This window comes from Coregonus lavaretus, assembly GCF_964263955.1.
Source record: "Coregonus lavaretus genome assembly, chromosome: 19".
NCBI classification, from domain to species: Eukaryota; Metazoa; Chordata; class Actinopteri; order Salmoniformes; family Salmonidae; genus Coregonus; species Coregonus lavaretus.
In genome coordinates this window covers 36,858,480-36,878,416 of record NC_140006.1, presented here as the reverse complement: position 1 = coordinate 36,878,416, position 19,937 = coordinate 36,858,480, and the positions used below count along the sequence as shown (strand labels likewise).

At 43.5% G+C, this 19,937-nt stretch overlaps 1 protein-coding gene across 2 annotated transcripts in view; it reads right to left on the bottom strand.

Moving 5' to 3' along the window:
* LOC311147263 (CREB-regulated transcription coactivator 1-like) overlaps positions 1-15,859 on the bottom strand; it is a 39,437-nt gene extending 23,578 nt beyond the window's left edge. For both annotated transcript variants that reach the window (XM_084183934.1, XM_084183933.1), the window contains exon 1: positions 15,698-15,859. In XM_084183934.1, coding sequence (XP_084040060.1) covers positions 15,698-15,823 — 126 coding nt within the window. In that variant the 5' untranslated portion in view covers positions 15,824-15,859. The remainder of the gene's footprint in view (positions 1-15,697) is intronic.
* Positions 15,860-19,937: the final 4,078 nt, after the last annotated feature.

Genomic DNA, 19,937 nt, shown 5'->3' with positions numbered 1-19,937 from the left:
ACCGCATCTGCATCATGCAGAAATTCATGTTGTTCCTATGACTAGAGAAAGTGAAATATTCCTTGATATTAAAATAGTGGGTGTACGAGCTGTTAATAATAATAATAATAATAATAATAATAATAATAATAATAAAGCAGGGCTATGGATACACTTGGCTACTCATTCATTGCAGCTGCAGCGCGAGTGGAAGTAGGGAGAAGCGCATTTTATGTTTTGTAATAGTGTTGAATAAAAAACTGTGTTGACAGTGATGAATGAAAAATTCAACATGAACTCACTCATAAAACAGCTGTATTCTTTGACAGTCTCTTTGTAGCCATGGTTTTAAAAAGTGATTAAATCTTATGTAGGCTAGTATCAAACTTTGCTGTGGCCAGGGTCGTGGAAGCACTGTAGGCACAGTGATTTGAGCTATCTGATTGGCCAGCTCAGTAGCTGCACTGATTTAGCCACAGATCTCCTGTCCGCCGGGTAGGCGGTGTTTGTCTTTTCAGACAAATTAAATGGTTCATAATGGGAACACTTTGCTTACCCGGTGCGCAGGGCTTCTGAATCAAGTTCACCTACCGCCAATAGCGCAACACAAAAAAAAGAGCGCAAGCCTTTTATCACAGCCTTTATCATTGGCTTTTCTACATAAATGTTTGGTGATCAACTACGAATGCCTTGGTGACCACTGGTCTCCACATACTAAGACAGAGGTGCACTGTTTTGCTCGCACGGATGCTTTAACTGAGATTGATGTATCTTTCTGTCGGGTTGCGTCTCGGTCAAACAAATGATCAATATTTCAATATTTTATTTAGAGGGAGGAGGAGGTACGGTAGGGCGGGCCCTGGTGAGATGGCGGAGTTAGCCGTTTGAGAGAGTGGTGAATGTGCTGCTAAAAAGGCAACTCCGGGAGGGAAATCTGGGGGACGCAGGTTGAACATAACAAAAAAAACAGTTTGCAAAGAGGCAGGCGCGATTAGAATATAAGTGTTCTGAGCTTTGATCAACGTTGGGAGCAATATTTAGACCCATAATTGATTTTCTTTATTATGTACAAAATACTTTTACATATTGATTTTCGTTGTGTACAAAATATATACACCACCAGTCAAAAGTTTAGACACACCTACACAATCAAGGGTTTTTCTTTATTTTTACATTGTAGAATAATAGTGAAGACATCAAAACTATGAAATAACACATATGGAATCATGTAGTAACCAAAAAAGTGTTAAACAAATCAAAATATATTTTATATTTCAAATAACCACTCTTTGCCTTGATGACAGCTTTGCACACTCTTGGCATTCTCTCAATCAGCTTCACCTGGAATGGTTTTCCAACAGTCTTGAAGGAGTTCCCACATATGCTGAGCACTTGTTGGCTGCTTTTCCTTCACTCTGCGGTCCGCTATTTGAAGAATCTCAAATATAAAATATATTTTGATTTGTTTAACACTTTTTTGGTTACTACATGATTCCATGTGTTATTTCATAGTTTATGTCTTCACTATTATTCTACAATGTAGAAAATAGTAAAAATAAAGAAAAACCCTGGAATGAGTAGGTGTCCAAACTTTTGACTGGTACTGTATTTCAAATTAGAAAAAAAATACATTAGGTCTGGACCTCTGTGTCCTCATATGTACTGTAGTTACATATGGTTTGGACCATTGGTTTTCTTAAGAGGATTATCTACAGAATTAACATTATTTTACCCATTGGTCAAAATCAAAGTTTCTAAACCCAGAGGCGCAACATCGCAAGACTTCTGGGAACGCTTGCGAAGCAGACCAAGCAGAACAGGCCGGGGGTTTGAGACGTCAATGAGAGAAGTGAAAAATTCCTCCTTAGTTCCATAATTTTCTCAAAATCTAATGGCACAACCTAGATTCGAGCCAATGTATTAAGTGGTTGAACATGTTATTACTCAAACCTCGTGAACGTGGCAAACTGAAACATTTTCATTTTCGTCAAAAACAACATATTTAAAAAGTGCCTTAGATTGATTTGACGTACATGCGCAGTTCGGCGCGAGACGACCGTTTGACCCGCTGACATGTTTCTGCACATGAGCTTAGCTAGCCAAAGTCGCCATGACATCGCCTACTTAATACTGGACCGTCTTTGCTATAACGTTATCCAGCTAACTAGCTAGCTAGAGTGGCTAGGTAGCTGATCTGTTACATGTACGTGCTGACGTATCACTACGCAGGCTACTTGTGTCGAGCGTGGTGGAATGGGAATGGGCCTCAACCAATGAAAACGTGTGGTGGGCAGGGCCAGCCCGGGTCGACCCCGCCCATAGCCGATCCCGCCCCATTCCATGTGCCAAGGAAAGGGGTACTTGAGTCAGTGCGCTATGCCAATGTTGCTAGCTCTAGTCTATAGTATCTCAGAACCCACCTATGTAATAATAATGATGATAGAAAGAACCCTGTGAGTTTGTATTTTGAATTTCGTGGTCGCACATTGAGATTCGTGGTTGCAAGTACAGTGGGGAGAACAAGTATTTGATACACTGCCGATTTTGCAGGTTTTCCTATTTACAAAGCATGTAGAGGTCTGTAATTTTTATCATAGGTACACTTCAACTGTGAGAGACGGAATCTAAAACAAAAATCCAGAAAATCATATTGTATGATTTTTAAGTAATTAATTTGCATTTTATTACATGACATAAGTATTTGATACATCAGAAAAGCAGAACTTAATATTTGGTACAGAAACCTTTGTTTACAATTACAGAGATCATACGTTTCCTGTAGGTCTTGACCAGGTTTGCACACACTGCAGCAGGGATTTTGGCCCACTCCTCCATACAGACCTTCTCCAGATCCTTCAGGTTTCGGGGCTGTCGCTGGGCAATATGGACTTTCAGCTCCCTCCAAAGATTTTCTATTGGGTTCAGGTCTGGAGACTGGCTAGGCCACTCCAGGACCTTGAGATGCTTCTTACGGAGCCACTCCTTAGTTGCCCTGGCTGTGTGTTTCGGGTCGTTGTCATGCTGGAAGACCCAGCCACGACCCATCTTCAATGCTCTTACTGAGGGAAGGAGGTTGTTGGCCAAGATCTCGCGATACATGGCCCCATCCATCCTCCCCTCAATACGGTGCAGTCGTCCTGTCCCCTTTGCAGAAAAGCATCCCCAAAGAATGATGTTTCCACCTCCATGCTTCACGGTTGGGATGGTGTTCTTGGTGTTGTACTCATCCTTCTTCTTCCTCCAAACACGGCGAGTGGAGTTTAGACCAAAAAGCTCTATTTTTGTCTCATCAGACCACATTACCTTCTCCCATTCCTCCTCTGGATCATCCAGATGGTCATTGGCAAACTTCAGACGGGCCTGGACATGCGCTGGCTTGAGCAGGGGGACCTTGCGTGTGCTGCAGGATTTTAATCCATGACGGCGTAGTGTGTTACTAATGGTTTTCTTTGAGACTGTGGTCCCAGCTCTCTTCAGGTCATTGACCAGGTCCTGCCGTGTAGTTCTGGTCTGATCCCTCACCTTCCTCATGATCATTGATGCCCCACAAGGTGAGATCTTGCATGGAGCCCCAGACCGGGGGTGATTGACCGTCATCTTGAACTTCTTCCATTTTCTAATAATTGCGCCAACAGTTGTTGCCTTCTCACCAAGCTGCTTGCCTATTGTCCTGTAGCCCATCCCAGCCTTGTGCAGGTCTACAATTTTATCCCTGATGTCCTTACACAGCTCTCTGGTCTTGGCCATTGTGGAGAGGTTGGAGTCTGTTTGATTGAGTGTGTGGACAGGTGTCTTTTATACAGGTAACAAGTTCAAACAGGTGCAGTTAATACAGGTAATGAGTGGAGAACAGGAGGGCTTCTTAAAGAAAAACTAACAGGTCTGTGAGAGCCGGAATTCTTACTGGTTGGTAGGTGATCAAATACTTATGTCATCCAATAAAATGCAAATTAATTACTTAAAAATCATACAATGTGATTTTCTGGATTTTTGTTTTAGATTCCGTCTCTCACAGTTGAAGTGTACCTATGATAAAAATTACAGACCTCTACATGCTTTGTAAGTAGGAAAACCTGCAAAATCGGCAGTGTATCAAATACTTGTTCTCCCCACTGTACGAATCGTAAATGTGTACTTTTGCAAGCTTGTATCATGGAAAAAATGTAACGGTCGCAAACCTGTAACTTGCAAACATAATTTATTTTCAGAATTATTACAAGTCCATTTAAGACTATGAATATTCTTCTGTGCATCAAAAATAAACTTGCAGATTTTTTATCTGCAAATGCTCTGAGTTCTGTCACTTTTGTCACGTTACCAAGAGATTCGTATGCTTGTAGAACATTTTGTAAGTTTGTAGAAAGAGAACAACAAGTTTTAAAAAATGGTTTGAGCAGCTTTGGGGGCAGGACCTGTTACTCCTGACCAATCAGCCAAAACCACAGCCGCCTATTGCTGCAACCATTGGCTGGATTGTTCCATCAATCAAATCTCAGGAAGTAGCTTGAAGAGAAGTACTTTTATTTTGGTAAAAATGCATGACAGTAGTTTGTTTATCATGTGAAATATAAAATGGTACATTTCAGACAAACTCCATTGACAGCAGCTAAGTTAACTTTAGCTAGCTGTCTTCTGACATTCATCCTAGCTTTACTATCAACTGGCTAACGTTAGCTTTAGCAGGCAGCTTTAGATGCGAGGGGAGAACAAATATATTTGCTAGTTAACCATCTGATTGATAAAGTTGATAGAAATGCCATAAGCTACGTTAGCTAAATTGAAACTGTTTGGGGAAAAACTCCCACCATCATCACTGTACCAAATAATGTTAGGTTTCTAGAAAATAAAAACGATATTTGCTAGCTATATTTTAAAGACTTGTTACTGACTTTTGAACACTTTTTGTCAAACTACTTTGTTCCACTGCCTGTTTCTTGATTAATTGGGGACTGAAACAGTTGGCAAGAAATATGCCCCTGCTGAAAACAGGCTGCATTGTTTTGGTATAATTTGGCTGAATAGGCTTGTAAACATTTACATGAGTGTTTAATTAGCATAGTTAGCCAAATGACTGACTGACTAGGCTTACTGTTTTTCTTGTTATTGTATTTCAGGTGGAGAGGGAGTAAGATCACTAGAAAGCAGAATGCTGCCAGACAACAACAGGACCCTAGAGGTATTACAGTCAATGCTTATGAACTGGATATTGTATGCGAATTGCCCATTTATATCAATGACACTTACAAAATGGTTGGATTGTTTAGCAACATGTGCAGTAAATGCTAACACGGCTTTGGTGATGAAAGGTACATAATGTATTTGTCATCTCCCCATCGGGCCTCTGCATGCTGTGACATGGGCCTGGATGGTGAAACATCTGCTTCCAGCTGCCTGACTGAATACTGGGGCCTTCAGTGGTACCTTACCTGACATCACAGTAAGAGTCTCCTTATTTACATTTGAGTCATTTAGCAGACACTCTTATCCAGAGCGACTTACAGTTAGTGAGTGCATACATTGTTTTCATACTGGACCCCGTGGGAATCGAACCCACAACCCTGGCGTTGCAAACACCATGCTCTACCAACTGAGCTACACAGGACTGTCTTATCTCTGTCTTATAGCCATTTAACATGTCAACATGTATGTTATGTAACCACTCATTCATACAAACTGCTACAGACACAAGAACTGCACCTGAGTGATGATAGCCAGGTAGCCGAGCCATCGGTGTGAGATACCAAGTGCTGACTCGGTGTGTGAACCAAGTAACTCAAGATAGAACGAACGGGTGGGTTATCTTTCACAGGGGAATGTGAAAGGGGTGGTGCTTCAATGGAGGGGTAACAGACTGAAGAAACAGCACCGCTCGTGCTAGCCAAACAAACCGAATGGGGGTTTAGCCCCAGAGGTTGCTAGCGAAAACCCCAGTGGTGCCGTTAGCCCACTAACTAGCCAAGACAGTCAAAAGTTCAGCTAGCTAACTCCAAACGGTGGGAACCGACGGAGAGCTAGAGACCCTGGGTTGAAGTAAATACAATTAGTAGGAAACCACTATTAGCGGGATGCTAAAGCAGTGGAGCTAGCTAGCTAACAACGCCAACTGTATGTATGTAGGCCAGGCAACAGGTGTACTGTAGCTAGCCGACGACAAAAAGCGCTCCTAACAAGCTAACTGAGGTAACTTCACTCGGTAAAGTGAAGCTGAAGTTAGCAGAATTCCTGAAATTAGCCACTCAACGCTCTGTGCTGGGGTGGTAATCCACACCGAAAGGAACAGTTAAATTGAGAGCTAGTTTTCTGAAGAAAGCTGCTTAACGGGCTAGTAACCAAATATCAAATCAAAGGGACAATGCAAATAGTCCGGGTAGCCATGATAAGCTGTTAAGAAGCCTTTTGGACCTAGACTTAGCGCTACGGTACCGCTTGCCATGAGGGAACAGTCTATGACTAGAGTGGCTGGAGTCTGGCAATTTTTAGAGCCTTCCTCTGACACCGCCTGGTATAGAGGTCCTGGATGGCAGGAAGCTTGGCCCCAGTGATGTACTGGGCCATATGCACTACCGTCTGTAGTGCCTTGCGGTCGGAGGCCGAGCAGTTGCCATACCAGGCTGTGATGCAACCAGTCATGATGCTCTCGATGATGCAACTGTACAACTTTTTGAGGATCTGAGGACCCATGCCAAATCTTTTCAGTCTCCTGAGGGGGAATAGGCTTTGTTGTGCCCTCTTCACGACTGTCTTGGTGTGTTTGGACCATGATAGTTTGTTGGTGATGTGGACACCAAGGAACTTGAAGCTCTCAACCGGTTCCACTACAGCCCCGTGGATGAGAATGGGGGCGTGCTCAGTCCTCTTTTTTTCCCCTGTAGTCCACAATCATCTCCTTTGTCTTGATCACGTTGAGGGAGAGGTTGTTATCCTGGCACCACACGGCCAGGTCTCTGACCTCCTCCCTATAGGCTGTCTCATCGTTGTCGGTGATCAGGAAATCTTAATGATGGTGTTGGAGTCGTGCCTGGCCATGCAGTCATGGGTGAAAAGGGAGTACAGGAGGGGACTGAGCACGCACCCCTGAGGGGCTCCCGTGTTGAGGATCACAGCCGGCTGCGACTGGGAGACCCATGAGGCGACGCACAATTGGCCCAGTGTCGTCCGGGTTAGGGGAGGGTTTGGCCAGCCAGGATGTCCTTGTTCCATCGCGCTCTAGGAACTCACAACCCTGGTGCGGCTGGTTTCCGGGTTAAGCGAGCAGTGTGTCAAGAAGCAGTGCGGCTTGGCAGGATCGTGTTTCGGAGGACACATGGCTCTCGACCTTCGCCTCTCCCAAGTCCGTACGGGAGTTGCAGCGATGGGACAACACTGTAACTACCAATTGGATATCACGAAATTGGGGAGAAAATAAAATAATATTCAAATAGCAGCTATGATACAAAACAGCAGAAATACTTTGAAAACAGATACTGTAGCATTTGCCTAACCCTAACTTGCACGTGGTCATACTTGACTTTTGACTATTTTTATTCGTGAATCTAATGCGCCCACTGTAGAGCCCAGCAAAATGACCATCCGCCATCGTGGCTGGTGAAATAGACATTATTTCCCGCCAATACCTAAACCTACCCGCATTTGGCGGGTGTTAATTTTATGCCCCGTTTCCATCTCATCCTGCAACCTCCCACTGCATACAAGTATTGTAGCCATCTGCTGCAGCCTGTCAACTATGCCTCTGCCTATCCCTGTTCTCTCCTCTCCGCACAGGCTACACAAACGCCTCACACCGCGTGGCTGCTGCCTCTCTAACCTGGTGGTCCCTGCACGCACCACCCACGTGGAGTTCCAGGTCTCAGGCAGCCTCTGGAACTGCCGTTCTGCTGCCAACAAGGCAGAGTTCATCTCAGCCTATGCTACCCTCCAGTCCCTCGACTTCTTGGCGCTGACGGAAACATGGATTACCACTGAAAACACTGCTACTCCTACTGCTCTCTCCTCGTCTGACCATGTGTTCTCGCATACCCCGAGAGCATCTGGTCAGCGGGGTGGTGGCACAGGAATCCTCATCTCTCCCAAGTGGACATTCTCAATTTTTCCCCTGACCCATCTGTCTATCTCCTCATTTGAATTCCATGCTGTCACAGTCACTAGCCCATTTAAGCTTAATATCCTTGTCATCTATCGCCCTCCAGGTTCCCTTGGAGAGTTCATCAATGAGCTTGACGCCTTGATAAGTTCCTTTCCTGAGGATGGCTCACCCCTCACAGTTCTGGGGGAATTCAACCTCCCTACGTCTACATTTGACTAATTTCTGTCTGCCTCCTTCTTTCCACTCCTCTCCTCTTTTGACCTCACCCTCTCACCGTCCCCCCCTACTCACAAGGCAGGCAATACGCTTGACCTCATCTTTACTAGATGCTGTTCTTCTACTAATCTCACTGCAACTCCCCTCCATGTCTCCGACCACTACTTTGTATCCTTTTCTCTCTCGCTCTCCTCCAACTCTACTCACTCTGCCCCTACACAGATGGTAATGCGCCGTCGCAACCTTCGCTCTCTCTCTCCCGCTACTCTCTCCTCTTCCATTCTATCATCTCTTCCCTCTGCTCAATCCTTCTCCCTCCAATCTCCTGATTCTGCCTCCTCAACCCTCCTCTCCTCCCTTTCTGCATCCAATGATGACTCATTGCGAGCTCACAGAACAGAGCTCCGGGCAGCCGAGCGGAAATGGAAGAAAACTAGACTCCCTGCGGACCTGGCATCTTTTCACTCCCTCCTCTCTACATTTTCTTCATCTGTTTCTGCTGCTAAGGCCACTTTCTACCACTCTAAATTCCAAGCATCTGCCTCTAACCCTAGGAAGCTCTTTGCCACATTCTCCTCCCTGCTGAATCCTCCCCCCCCCCCCACCTCCTCCCTCTCTGTGGATGACTTCGTCAACCATTTTGAAAAGAAGGTTGACGACATCCGATCCTCGTTTGTTAAGTCAAATGACACTGCTGGTCCTACTCACACTGCCCTACCCTATGCTTTGACTTCTTTCTCCCCTCTCTCTCCAGATAAAATCTTGCGACTGGTGACGGCAGGCCGCCCAACAACCTGCCCGCTTGACCCTATCCCCTCCTCTCTTCTCCAGACCATCTCTGGTGACCTTCTCCCTTACCTCACCTCGCTGATCAACTCATCCTTGACCGCTGGCTATGTCCCTTCCGTCTTCAAGAGAGCGAGAGTTGCACCCCTTCTCAAAAAACCAACACTCGATCTCTCTGATGTCAACAACTACAGACCAGTATCCCTTCTTTCTTTTCTCTCCAAAACTATTGAGCGTGCCGTCTTTAGCCAACTCTCTTGCTATCTCTCTCAGAATGACCTTCTTGATCCAAACCAGTCAGGTTTCAGGACTGGTCATTCAACTGAGACTGCTCTTCTCTGTGTCACGGAGGCTCTCCGCACTGCTAAAGCTAACTCTCTCTCCTCTGCTCTTGTCCTTCTAGACCTGTCTGCTGCCTTTGATACTGTGAACCATCAGATCCTCCTCTCCACCCTCTCCGAGCTGGGCATCTCCGGCGCGGCTCACTCTTGGATTGCGTCCTACCTGACCGGTCGCTCCTACCAAGTGGCGTGGCGAGAAGCTGTCTCCGCACCACGTGCTCTCACCACTGGTGTCCCCCAGGGCTCAGTTCTAGGCCCTCTCCTATTCTCCCTATACACCAAGTCACTTGGCTCTGTCATATCCTCACATGGCCTCTCCTATCATTGCTACGCTGACGACACACAACTAATCTTCTCCTTTCCCCCTTCTGATAACCAGGTGGCGAATCGCATCTCTGCATGTCTGGCAGACATATCAGTATGGATGATGGATCACCACCTCAAGCTGATCCTTGGCAAGACGGAGCTGCTCTTCCTCCCGGGGAAGGACTGCCTGTTCCATGATCTCGCCATCACGGTTGACAACTCTGTTGTGTCCTTCTCCCAGAGTGCGAAGAGCCTTGGCGTGACCCTGGACAACACCCTGTCGTTCTCCGCTAACATCAAGGCGGTGACCCGATCCTGTAGGTTCATTACATTTACATTTTAGTCATTTAGCAGACGCTCTTATCCAGAGCGATTTACAGTTAGTGAATACATATATTTTTATACTGGCCCCCCGTGGGAATCGAACCCACAACCCTGGCGTTGCAAACGCCATGCTCTATCAACTGAGCTACATCCCTGCCGGCCATTCCCTCCCCTACCCTGGACGACGCTGGGCCAATTGTGCGCCGCCAATGAGTCTCCCGGTCGCGGCCGGCTGCGACAGAGCCTGGATTCGAACCAGGATCTCTAGTGGCACAGTTAGCACTGCGATGCAGTGCCTTAGACCACTGCACCACTCAGGAGTTCATGCTCTACAACTTTCGGAGAGTACGACCCTGCCTTACACAGGAAGCAGCACAGGTCCTAATCCAGGCACTTGTCATCTCCCGTCTGGATTACTGCAACTCGCTGTTGGCTGGGCTCCCTGCCTGTGCCATTAAACCCCTACAACTCATCCAGAATGCCGCAGCCCGTCTGGTGTTCAACCTTCCCAAGTTCTCTCACGTCACCCCGCTCCTCCGCACACTCCACTGGCTTCCAGTTGAAGCTTGCATCTGCTACAAGACCATGGTGCTTGCCTACGGAGCTGTGAGGGGAACGGCACCTCCCTACCTTCAGGCTCTGATCAGTCCCTACACCCAAACGAGGGCATTGCGTTCATCCACCTCTGGCCTGCTGGCTCCCCTACCTCTGCGGAAGCATAGTTCCCGCTCAGCCCAGTCAAAACTGTTCGCTGCTCTGGCACCCCAATGGTGGAACAAGCTCCCTCACGACGCCAGGACAGCGGAGTCACTCACCACCTTCCGGAGACATTTGAAACCCCACCTCTTTAAGGAATAGCTGGGATAGGATAAAGTAATCCTTCTACCCCCCCCTTACCCCAACCCAAAAAAATAAAAAATAAAAAATAATAATAAACATTGTAAAGTGGTGATCCCACTGGCTATAAGGTGAATGCACCTATTTGTAAGTCGCTCTGGATAAGAGCGTCTGCTAAATGACGTAAATGTAAATGTAAGTACACCGTATATGATCCTGCTTGCGCTGTACTCCTGAGAAGTGACAATGTGACATATCCTTAGTTGATATCAGTGGCGACCGTCATTCAGTGCAGAACCCCAACTGTTTTTGAGCCCTTGTATTGAGCCCCTGTTTTGCATGTTATTTTGGCATTAATGCGTGTCACATGACAGTTTGCAAACAATGTCAAATTAGAGAGTAGAAGAAGTTCAGGAGCAAAAAAAAATAAAAAGATATATATAATAGAATTATTGTAAAATGAACTGTGTCCATAAGGTGTAGATAGTAAGTGTAGATCGGAAGTAGAGGCCTGGGAATTGTTGTTCACTAATTTACTCCAAGTAGGGAAAGGATGCCGGGGTTGAAAAGTAATAAAGGGGAGTATATATATAAAAAACATGGGGGATTGGAAGTGATGCCCCCCCCCCCCCCCCCCCAAAAAAAAAAAAAAAAACTATGTCAAATTAAAAATTACAATCATTGAGTTAATAAAGCCGCATACAAACATGGTCTCTTTTTTGCTTTCTTGAGCAAGGCAGCTCCAAAACGCAGGTGTTTTAGCCTAGCTCAGTGCTTTCTGTGGTGGTGGGGCAGCCAGCGGAAAATACGTAGTGTAGGGGTTGGTAATGTTCTCTAGTTGCGCCGTGATTGTCTCAGTGTTCTGTCACTCGTGGGGACACTAAGTCACCGCCAAATCTAAGGGTAGAGCACAAAAATTCAAGCCCCTTGGGTGCTGCCATAGTTACATTAGAAGTGCCCATCCAAGAAGGCTCAAGGTCATTGGCCACAGATAAAATGACGTCAAATCACATTATATCTACAGTAGCTTTGATTGGACTGATCATGTCAACATCATACATTCAAAATCTTAGCTAGCAGTCATCATCATGAATCAAGTCGGCAATCTACTCACAAATCCTTTTTATTCCTTGTCATATGAAGATAAAAAAGGAATACAAATTATAGATAAAACGTATCGGTGCTCATCGGCCATTGGACATAAACATTACACAACATGTTGGAAATCGTAAATTCAACAATGAGTTGTTTGGAAGGAATTAGTGGCTAACTGCAAGCATTGAAAAGCAATCACTAGCCTGCTATTCAGTGGAGTGGCTGTATGGTCCCAAGTCTGGGTTTAAGGGTCTCTTTTCCAAGCATAAAATTATAAACATTCAACATTGGCCATGCTGTCAATCCAGCATGATTTCTGCCGCGCTCAAAACAACTGTTAACTCGGAACTGGGAAATCTGACTTCAGTGAGTTCAAAATAACTGGGAACTGGGGAAAAAACTAGCTCCGACTGGGAAAATACGTTGTGAACGGTCATCCAACTCGGAATTGTAAATCTGGAACTCTGGCCTCTTTCTAGAGCTACGACCTGAAGATCATTGACGCCATTATGATTCTACCTTGTTTTTTTCCCATAGTTCCCAGTTGTCTTGAAAGCACCATCAATCCAGAAAAATGCCAGACTTTGATGACAAAGTTTGATGACAAAATTTGCCCACGAAGGACCACCGCGCCACCTTCCTATTCAAGTGAGCACAGCACAACAAGGTGAGTCCAAAAATGTATTGTAACCTGCTGCATAAATGATGTAATATGCCAGGGAGATATGTATACCATAGCTAAGAAAGTAATACTAAGTGTATGTTGTGTAGTAAGCTGTTAGTGCCTCACCCTAATAATTTGGTCTATTTTCCCCTCTTAATTTCACCTACTGTGGTGCACATGTAGCCTATAACCTGTTTTAGAGAAATGTAATCATCAAATATTTTAAGGGCTTTCATTGTCTGCTTATATGCCCCTTTGTTTATCCTACGGTTCTGAATGACTTGGTGTACAGGGAGAACACTTTAAGAACGCCCCATGTCCTGAATTCATTAGCTGTACATTTCAAAAGTGCTGAACAAATAGTTACATTGACTACGTCCGTCCTAGCACGCTCATTAATGTCTTAATCGAAATTACGGATTGCCTCTTATCCGCTCGTCGTCCCCTTATGCCATAGTTTGTACATCTCAATTGTCAGTAGAAACCACATTTGTTTAAGCAAGTCAGACATATCAGCTATGTTTTTTTTTAAAGGCAGTAAACATTTTAGTCATTTAGCAGACGCTCTTATCCAGAGCGACTTACAGGAGCAATTAGGGTTAAGTTCCTTGCTCAAGGGCACATCGACCGATTTTTCACCTAGTCGGATTAGAACCAGCGACCTTTCGATTACTGGCACAACGCTCTTAACCACTAAGCTACCTGCCGCTGAATAAACTGTTTCGCTGCCAGACAAGGCTCCACTGATAGCCAGGTGTAGGTGTAGCAGTGGTAAGGTGTTGGGACTGCTGTTGGGACTCTGCTGTTGGGACAGCTTTATGTAGGCCCTAACAGTTTGTGGGCACCATTTGTCACTGTTATAGTGCAATTAATGTATTGTTTAGTGTTGTGTAGTGGCTTTGCTGGCATGCATCCCCCAATTTGTTTGTTTGTTTGCCCCCACCAAGATGTACATGTTAAAATCGCCACTGGTTGATATTGACTGCTAACATGAATGACTTTCAGCTCAAAATGCAGGTGTAAAACACCGTTTATTTCTTTATGTTGCATTTTTAAAATGCATCACCATTTATGCCTGCAATGACAGGCTACATTTGCGCAAGCTTTGAACCACATATTATTTTGGGTCGCAGGTCAAAATTTGAAAACCACAGAGATCGCGAACAGATTGTTGATTGACTGTATAGCTATAAAATCGGGTGCAGCGCAAACGTCAAATTGTAGGGAGAGAGGATTGCCATAAATTAAAGCTATTCGCTGCTCTGGCACCCAATGGTGGAACAAGTTCCCCCACGACAGCGGAGTCACTGACCACCTTCCGGAGACACTTGAAACCCTACCTCTTTAAGGAATACCTGGAATAGTATAATAGTAATCCTTCTACCCCCCCTTTACTACCACTGTCTTTTGTCTAAACTAACACCTGACTTATTTCACCTGCTAGCACTGACTTGTTTAAAGAAATGAACTTATTGTGATCGAGATGTAGTTGTCCCTGATTGCACTGACTTTGCTCACAGCTGCTTGTTTGAAGAAGTGTACTTACTGTGATCAAGATGTGGTTGTCCCACTGGCTATCCTAAGTTGAATGCACCAATTTGTAAGTCGCTCTGGATAAGAGCGTCTGCTAAATGACTTAAATGTAAATATGCTGCTCCCAAAAAATGTGGGTGACCAAGAATATTAACCATTTACTTTGCAAGCTCACCAGCAATGGGGCATCAATTACTAGCATAGGCATACTGGTCTTTTGGTATGTAACAATTGCTTGAAAAATATAACTTAATTATGAATTTGAATTTGTAATTTGTTCAAATTAATTATTAGGCTATATAATCCAAATGTGTTGTAGACAAAATACCGGTAATGAAAAGGGCTGTTTTTGCCTCAATAAATAGATAAAAGATTTGTAGTTGAGTCATTGCCTGTATATATTTGATTTTACTTGACTTTTAACTACTGGACTTGACTTGCTCTTAGAATGCAAGACTTGGACTTGATGATAATAATAATAATAATAATAATAATAATAATAAGAGCCTATTTTGACTGACCTGTCCTACTTGGGACTCGACTTGAGACTTGGCCCTTGTGATTTGAGACTTGCTTGTGACTCGAATAAGTGACTTGGTGTCACCTCTGGTAATAATTCTATAAATAAATGATGCTTGCAAATCTTATTGAATGTATTCAAATATCAAGTTACAAATTTGCAACCGTTTGTTAAACATTTCATGATACAAGCTTGCTTGATTAAATTACACATTTGCAAATCGTACTTGCAACCACGAATCTCAATGTGCGACCACGAAATACAAAATACAAACTTCTATCATCATTATTATCCCATACCCGTCCATTTGAAACTATTTCAAATGCGCGGGTTGTGCTGGCAACGTTACTCAAATGCACCCATGCTATTTTGTAGGAAAATGTAACTACAGTTTAGACCATTGACATGAGATTGATGCAGATCAATATTTTGCTGACATTAGAGTCCTGCGGCATGCGGTTTACTGTCAACATAATCTGTGCGGGGTTGACTCGTGTTTGATGACGCTGACAATCATATTTACTGTACTTGTCTGCCCAGTCTCACGACTGGTTTTTCCACCTGATTATTAAGCTATATGTCTTTGTTGATCTATATACAAAAAATACTGCTGTCCCAGATGCTTCAATGCATAGAAATTGCTGTTAATCTCACGCTTCTTCCTCAGGCAGAAAAACCTAAACTCGATTTTGATGCGCGCTGTCAAACACGCATGCACGCCCCATATTTGCACTGGAGCAGCTATAGCAGCTATGATATTGTGCAACTTTTGAAGACGGAGGGCCTCGGGATTCCTCTCCATTTGAAAATAACTAACTACACGAATATGATAGTAAGGAGACTGGTTGCCATTCATGCAAATAATATTTGCTGGCATATGTGGCTGTTTGTTATTGTTTACCTCCCTGGCCAAACTACGTGCCCGCCGCACATATTACTGCATTTGACAGGTCGCGAGCAATCACAGCAAATGGGTAAAAAGAGAAAATGGGTAAAAAAATAGACACGCTTACCCTCGCTGCTCGGGTAATACTCAAATCTTTCATCACTTCCTCGAATGCTGCTGTCTCCTCTGCCTGCTTCTGATTATGTAAAGCGATTTTCTCGCTAAATTTCCGCGGATTGTTCGATGTCGCCATGTTTCGCTCTTCTGCTCCGCTTTCCCTCAAGAGACGTTGCGTGCCCACGTCCTTGCGCGTGGGCGTAGTTAAGGCGCACATCTGGAACGCCCGCATTCCCCACATTTTTCTCCAGGGATAGGTAAAATGCAAAAAGTGATAGGTCATTTTTGCCCTCATTGTTGCTTAAACATCTTATCCACGGTCCACTTGCGGATAATCTAAAATCAATGATAACTTGTATAAATTATCCTCTATTGAACACGTTTGTCAGGTTCTTCTTATTTTGAATGCTGTTTGTAGCCACTAATCCAACTGTATATGGCATAACAATACTCTATCCTGTTCCCATTATTTCCTCTGACGAAAGCTATAGCCTATAGAGAAACGCAATTGCTTGTCTGTTCCTTTCCAGTTTTTGTAGTCTTTAGTAGCCACTGGCCAGATGTCCCCACTCAAATGAGTGTGCTTAATATAATTCTCACTGGGAATGAAATGCATAAACCACTGTCAACCACATAATTCACTAACATGCTAGAAGTACCAATACTGGCAAAAAAATCTCATGGTTCTCTTTTTCCCACAGACACACAAGGCTAAAGACAAGGTTTTGAGCTACGGGCGCAGTCAAGCACAATGAAACAATATGCTGTTTCACCCACTATTCAGAGTAGTGAAAATAAATTGGCTGTAAAGTAACCAAGGAAACCATTGAAGAGGGTATACCAGGGCAATGGGTGTGTGGGATTATGTTGTTATTGCCAACTAAGCCCTGGAAAAAACCTTGAAGTTGAGCCTCAGTGAAAAGGCTATAGGTAGAATTGAGAAAAGGACGTCTTAGCAGATTTCTGTGTCCTGCTCCTCAGATATTGTTTACATTAATCTGGTTACATAAACACAGAAACAGCTAGCATTTCTAAAGCATGAGACATCAGGCTTCCCTCTACATAGAGACATGTCATCACAAAAAGGACTAAAATGGCTCTATAGTATATAAATTATCAATGTAATTGTTGAGTTTAAATAGAGAGAACTTTGTCCCTGACCCCGACTTCACCTCCGCTTCACGTTAGATCCCCCCCCAGCCCCCTTCTCTCAAAGCATTAGTGATGGCTGCCAATATTTGCTGTGAAAATGAATGTCCAGCTAAAACACAGACCTGTGCCAATGCTATTCCCCCAAAAAGAGAAGCATTTCTGACAAATGTATGTATAAATATGTGATGACAGATAAAATGTGTAATATCTTTAGATAGGTTTATGGATATATTGATGGTGGATAGATAAGGTATTTAAAGTATTGTGGGATTGAGATATTCATGGTAACTCATGCTCAAGGCATTAACTGACAGCAGGGGGAGGTATATCTTAATAGCAAATTGTTTTCACTACTCTGTTGTGCTTCTGTCATCTTAATTGTATGGACAGTCCGTCTAATGTGGTGCCCAGATTTGCTTTCACATTTTTGTTATTTAATGGTTTCTGTGGTATACATGTTAAATTGGGAATAGATTCGATAACAGCATGTGGTAGAAAACCCTGTTGTCTTCTATTGCTAGGAATCTGTCGAGAGACCAGTCTGGTCTTCCAGATGTATATTTCTGTCATTTCTGTTTTGTGTATGACAGACAATACTGTATTTGCCACATGTCACACAGCCTTACTGGAAATATTTTTCAGAAAACTGATGAGACTGTCTTTGTGGTGTATATACTTCCTTTGCACGGCTTCTCCAATGGCATTTCTCGTTGTCAGCAGGAAATACAGTGCATTCGGAAAGTATTCAGACCCCTTGACTTTTTCCACATTTTGTTACGTTACAGCATTATTCTAAAATGGATTAACTCGTTTTTTCCCCCTCATCAATCTACACATAATACCCCATAATGACAAAGTAAAAACAGGTTTTTAGCAGGAAATATGTGTATATAGAAATGCAAAAATTGAGATTTTACTGTACTTTCACAGTATAAAACCTCTCTGCCAATACACATTATAGTTAGGTTAATTTGAACAACCAAGCATTTTATTCCTAAATCTATTGAGATGTGGTAGCATACCACTGCAGTATGCAGACAGTTCTCATTGCGGAAAAGAAGATACATTAAATTGAAGTAAGCCTAGCAGCTAGCATATCACTTCACAGAAATAATTTGCATGTGGAAATTACATCAAATTGTGTAGGCTACAGTGGGGAAAAAAAGTATTTAGTCAGCCACCAATTGTGCAAGTTCTCCCACTTAAAAAGATGAGAGAGGCCTGTAATTTTCATCATAGGTACACGTCAACTATGACAGACAAATTGAGGAAAAAAAATCCAGAAAATCACATTGTAGGATTTTTAATGAATTTATTTGCAAATTATGGTGGAAAATAAGTATTTGGTCACCTACAAACTAGCAAGATTTCTGGCTCTCACAGACCTGTAACTTCTTCTTTAAGAAGCTCCTCTGTCCTCCACTCGTTACCTGTATTAATGGCACCTGTTTGAACTTGTTATCAGTATAAAAGACACCTGTCCACAACCTCAAACAGTCACACTCCAAACTCCACTATGGCCAAGACCAAAGAGCTGTCAAAGGACACCAGAAACAAAATTGTAGACCTGCACCAGGCTGGGAAGACTGAATCTGCAATAGGTAAGCAGCTTGGTTTGAAGAAATCAACTGTGGGAGCAATTATTAGGAAATGGAAGACATACAAGACCACTGATAATCTCCCTCGATCTGGGGCTCCACGCAAGATCTCACCCTGTGGGGTCAAAATGATCACAAGAACGGTGAGCAAAAATCCCAGAACCACACGGGGGGACCTAGTGAATGACCTGCAGAGAGCTGGGACCAAAGTAACAAAGCCTACCATCAGTAACACACTACGCCGCCAGGGACTCAAATCCTGCAGTGCCAGACGTGTCCCGCTGCTTAAGCCAGTACATGTCCAGGCCCGTCTGAAGTTTGCTAGAGTGCATTTGGATGATCCAGAAGAGGATTGGGAGAATGTCATATAGTCAGATGAAACCAAAATATAACTTTTTGGTAAAAACTCAACTCGTCGTGTTTGGAGGACAAAGAATGCTGAGTTGCATCCAAAGAACACCATACCTACTGTGAAGCATGGGGGTGGAAACATCATGCTTTGGTGCTGTTTTTCTGCAAAGGGACCAGGACGACTGATCCGTGTAAAGGAAAGAATGAATGGGGCCATGTATCGTGAGATTTTGAGTGAAAACCTCCTTCCATCAGCAAGGGCATTGAAGATGAAACGTGGGTGAGTCTTTCAGCATGACAATGATCCCAAACACACCGCCCGGGCAAAGAAGGAGTGGCTTCGTAAGAAGCATTTCAAGGTCCTGGAGTGACCTAGCCAGTCTCCAGATCTCAACCCCATAGAAAATCTTTGGAGGGAGTTGAAAGTCTGTGTTGCCCAGCGACAGCCCCAAAACAACACTGCTCTAGAGGTGATCTGCATGGAGGAATGGGCCAAAATACCAGCAACAGTGTGTGAAGACTTACAGAAAACGTTTGACCTGTGTCATTGCCAACAAAGGGTATATAACAAAGTATTGAGAAACTTTTGTTATTGACCAAATACTTATTTTCCACCATAATTTGCAAATAAATTAATTAAAAATCCTACAATGTGATTTTCTGGATTTTTTTCCCTCATTTTGTCTGTCATAGTTGACGTGTACCTATGATGAAAATTACAGGCCTCTCTCATCTTTTTAAGTGGGAGAACATGCACAATTGGTGGCTGACTAAATACTTTTTTTCCCCACTGTATGGACATAGAAACATATGTCAAATGTGTTCTGGGTTGTCACGCTTCAATGAGCGTTCCTGGATAGGAGTGATTCAAAACATAATTGCACACTGACTCATTGCTTATCAGTTCATATAAGTTAATTAAACTATACTATAAAACAATTGCTGTTTGAACAGTGAACAATTCAGCAATCATGTACAGTACACCTTTGAAGGTTTTTTGGAAATGAAAGTCCCCAACTCGTTTCTTCAATGATGTGTGTTTTATTTTGTCTATGAGGCAATGAGGCATTTACAGGAAATCTTAAGATATGACTTTCATTTTTGCCAACTTCTACTTTTTCACCATAGAAATAAGGGAACTTCAAAGTT